Genomic DNA, 4112 nt, shown 5'->3' on the forward strand with positions numbered 1-4112 from the left:
CATGAAGCCTTCCCAGACTTACTCCCACCACCGCTGGGTGGGTGCCCCGCTCTGTCTTCCCTCTCCCTCAGGCTGTGAACTGTGCAGTAGACGGGCCCAGATGCTGTCGCTGGGTCCTCAGCACCCCAACGAGCCGCATCAGCGTGCAGCACCTGCCCAAAGTTGAAGGAGTGGCGGCGGCGGAGCGCGGGGGGCAATGGTGGGGCCCAAGGCGGCTGCCAGGCCTGGGAGGGGGTGGGAAGCCAGCCGGGAGCAGGAGTGGCCAGGAGTGCAGACTGTTGAATCAGGGCGCCAGGTGAGGGCTGTGTTCACATGGGGCTCCATGGGGGGGACCCACCTAGAAACGTCCCTCTCCCCAGCTGACAGGATAGGCAGACACCAGGGGGCAGGGTGAGGAGAGGGGGGCCTTGGAACCAGCAACAGGTACCTGGATGTGACCCTCAGGGCCCCTGAACTCCACGAGCTGGGGGCAGACGGGGGAGGGGCAGGCCCAGAGCATTTCCCCATTGCCCCCTCCCGCAAACACATCACCTGCATTCCCTGCCCTTGGAGACCCCCGACCAAGGCAGTGAAGACCACTGGTGACCCTGAGGTTCCGCCCTGCCAGCGTCGGGCCCCCGTGCAGCTGGGCACAGCGGATCACCCTCACCCTAGCTCTGCCCAGGACACATCCCCTCTGAGCCAAAGACCTGGGCTGGAAAGCCTTGGAGAGCACAAGACCCAGGCAGCCAGTCTAGTCTGGGGCCCCCACCCCTGCAGCTGTTGCTCCAGCAGCAACTAGTGACCCCTCCCTCCTCGGGGGACAGATGACAGGACTTGTCCCAGGTGGGCACTGCGCACCCGGGAGCTGCCCGGGACTCCAGGAGACAAGAAAGCATGGATCTGAACCAGTTGTCTGTTTATTTTTTGGAAAGCACGTCTGCTGGTTTGGGCCAACGCCTTTGGCCCCCACAAGGCTGGGGGCCCTGAGAACCGAGACCACCCTGAGCCCGCTGACAAGCAGAGAATAGCCGCCCAAACTCAGGGCCATTAACAGTACAAAAAGTAACAAAACTGAATTTGTGGCTTTCTCTCCCAAGCTTTGAAAGGTAGCAGTCCGAGCTACAAAAGTCTAGAAGCATTGCGTAAGAAGTGTTAAATCTACAGCAAATACATCTCGTAAAAACTCAATAAATTATATATATAGATATATATAAACTTGTAACATCTAATAACATCTGAACCTGCATGCAGGGCTGGCCACCCCCTACCGCCGAAACTGCCTCCCCGCCTGGAACACATGGCAATTAGAAGAACCTATATGAAAATACCAGCTTGCTTTGAAGTCTAAAAAAAATAAATCTCCTAAAGAAAAATCCTATAGAAATCTACTTCTCCTGCAAAAGAAGGCCAAAGGAAATAAAATATCCTCACGGAATCATCTCAAACTATTAACGACCCTTTAGGGTGCCAGGGGGCTGGCTCTGGCCTTGGGGTGTGGGCTGGACACACCCTCAGCAATGCCCCTAAACAAAGCATAAACCATCTCACTGTTAATAAGTTAAAACTTAAACCTCTGCCGTGCAGCTGGCTGAACACTAGGAGCCTGGGGAGTGACGGGGACACGGGCTCTGGGGGTCGATAAATAGCTTTACAAACATACAGGTCCAGGAACAATTTTTAAAACAAAACTGCGGTGCCAAAAAAGCCCCTCCGACCTCTGCTGGGTTTTGTGTGTGTCTCAACAGCGAGCCCCCCAAGGGGCCTCCCTCGACTAGGGCACCCCCACCCCTGCACCCTCAGGGTCCCGCGCCTCAGTTGTACCAGCCTTCCTTCTTCCATATAGATATTTATATATATATGTATGTGTATATCATATACACAGCATCTATTTATATAAATGTACACTCATTTCTGGAATAAACCTTTCGGATAGAAGTTAAAGGCTCCCGCCTTCAGGTACCCGTAATTTCAGTCTCTGAGGGGCAGGGTGGGGCGTGGGGAGGCCTGGAGGTGGGGAGCCGCTAACACTCACCCCAGGCGCGAGGTGCCACTCGGGGGGGAGGTGTGCCACACGGGGGCTTCCCTGTAGGCTCAGCTTGGGCACTTGGAGGTGGGGGGGCCTCAGCCCACCCTGGACACCGCAGCCCGGCCCGCCCCTTTGCTCCCTGTGGGGAGGCAGCAGGGATCAGGGGAGCCTGGGGAGGGGCCCCACGGGAGGACCCCTTACATTCTACGTCCGGTCCACCGGCGCTGCCGGCCCAGGTGGCCAGGAGGTCACCGTACAGCAGGGCGGGCACGCCGGGGACCCCAGAGCGCACACGCGCACACGCGGAAGTTGTCTGTCCGTCTGTCCGCCAGTTCCAGGTCTTGAGCCCAGGCCGGTGAGACCCGTTGGTCACACCAGCGGCAGCACGGCGGGCTGGGGTCCACTCTCACGTTGATGGGGGCTCGGCCCGCAGGCCGCGGTCCTTCACGTCCGCGAGCCCCCGCTGCCTGGTGGGGCCGGGGGCAGCAGGTCATGGGCGAACACGGAGTCGTCCCCTGAGGAGCCGGAGCTGGGGGTGTCCTGGCCGCCCGGCGAGTACTGCTCAAAGGGCACCGACAGGTCGAGGTACTCCTGCGGGCGGGCCGGGGGGTGCGGTCAGTGCTACGCCACCTCCAACGCCCGAGCCGTCCAGGCCCGGGGCGGGGCGGGGGGGCGAGCGGGAGGGGGGCAGCGGGGCCCGCACTCACGTCGGTGGATGTAACGGTGAGCACGCGGTCCAGGTCTTCCACCAGCTGCTTGAAGGTGGGCCTCTGGGAGGGCACGGCGTGCCAGCACTCGCGCATGATCATGTACCTGGGGGCGGCACTCAGGTGGGCCCTGCCCTGCGCCCGCACGCCGGCACCAGTCCCCCTCCCTCGGGAACAGCCTCGAGGCCGGCCCTCCCCCTGCCCGGGGGCGGGGCTCAGCGGGGGCCCAGCGGGGGCCCCGAGGTGACAGGCGGGCGCGCGCACTCACAGGTCGTGCGTGCAGTTGGCCGGCTTGTCCATGCGGTGGCCTTCCTTCAGCAGCTTGAAGAGCTCCTCCACGGGGATGCCGGGGTACGGCGAGCCCCCCAGCGTGAAGATCTCCCAGAGCAGGACCCCGAAGGACCAGCTGTGGGCGGCGGGGGCGCGGCACCGTCAGCCCACCCTGCCGCCCGCGGTCCCCCGTGCACGTGCAAGCCCCAGAACAGACCCCAGCGGGGTGCAGGGGGCTACGATGGTGCCCCCGGCTCTGCCCCACAGCTCCCCGGCCCCTGCCCTGGTGTGGCCTGTGCCCCGCCCAGCTCCCCACCCCACCCCCGCCCGCGTCTGGGCGCCACATACACGTCACTCTGGTGGGTGTAGACGCGGTCAAACAAGGCCTCGGGCGCCATCCACTTCACGGGCAGGCGGCCCTGGGAGGAGGAAGGGGGCTCGTTGACCGCCAGGCGCCCTCCCGGCTCGAGTCCCCCACCCTCCCCGGGCCGGGCTCACGTTGGTGGTCTTCTTGTAGTAGTCGAGGTTGTGCACGTCGCGGGCCAGGCCGAAGTCCGCGATCTTCATCACGTTGTCCTCGGTCACCAGCACGTTGCGGGCGGCCAGGTCCCTGTGGATGCACTGGGGACGGGACCGGGGTTGAGGCGGTCGCCCCGGCCGCTCACCCCGGCCCCCGCCCGGCCCGGGCCCGCCGGAGCTCACCTTCTGCGAGGCGAGGTACTCCATGCCCCGCGCCACCTGGTAGGCGCAGGAAACCAGGTCCTTGAAGGTGAGCTGCTCCTCGGGCAGCCGGCAAGCGTCGAAGGAGTAGTCCGTGCCCGGGGGCCGCCGCGCCCGCAGGTACTCCCGCAGGTTGCCCTTGGCCGCGTACTCCACCAGCACGTACAGGGGCCCTGCAAGCACCGGGGTCTCAGGGGGCTGCCCCGAGGCCGCCCGCCGCGGGCCCGGCACCGCCGCCCGCCGCGGGCCCGGCACCCACCGCCCTGCGTGCAGGCGCCCAGCAGGTTGATGATGTTCTTGTGTTTCCCGATCATCTTCATCATCTCCATCTCGGACACCAGGTCCGACAGGTCCTTGTCCGTGGCGTCATCTGTGTGGGGGGGGGCTTCGTCAGGCTGGGCCGCCCC

General features: G+C 64.1%; 1 protein-coding gene across 8 annotated transcripts in view; it reads right to left on the reverse strand.

The window, feature by feature from the left end:
- Positions 1-502: 502 nt before the first annotated feature.
- The window catches only part of FGFR3 (fibroblast growth factor receptor 3), a 16081-nt gene continuing 12471 nt past the window's right edge, over positions 503-4112 (reverse strand). For all 8 annotated transcript variants that reach the window (XM_024119479.3, XM_055086269.1, XM_055086268.1 and 5 more), the window contains 7 exons: positions 3965-4075; positions 3688-3878; positions 3484-3606; positions 3334-3404; positions 2984-3121; positions 2716-2821; positions 503-2599 (listed from right to left, as the gene is read on the reverse strand). In XM_024119479.3, coding sequence (XP_023975247.1) covers positions 2453-2599; positions 2716-2821; positions 2984-3121; positions 3334-3404; positions 3484-3606; positions 3688-3878; positions 3965-4075 — 887 coding nt within the window. In that variant the 3' untranslated portion in view covers positions 503-2452. The remainder of the gene's footprint in view (positions 2600-2715; positions 2822-2983; positions 3122-3333; positions 3405-3483; positions 3607-3687; positions 3879-3964; positions 4076-4112) is intronic.

The sequence above is a fragment of the Physeter macrocephalus genome, chromosome 7, assembly GCF_002837175.3.
Source record: "Physeter macrocephalus isolate SW-GA chromosome 7, ASM283717v5, whole genome shotgun sequence".
Classification (NCBI taxonomy): Eukaryota; Metazoa; Chordata; class Mammalia; order Artiodactyla; family Physeteridae; genus Physeter; species Physeter macrocephalus.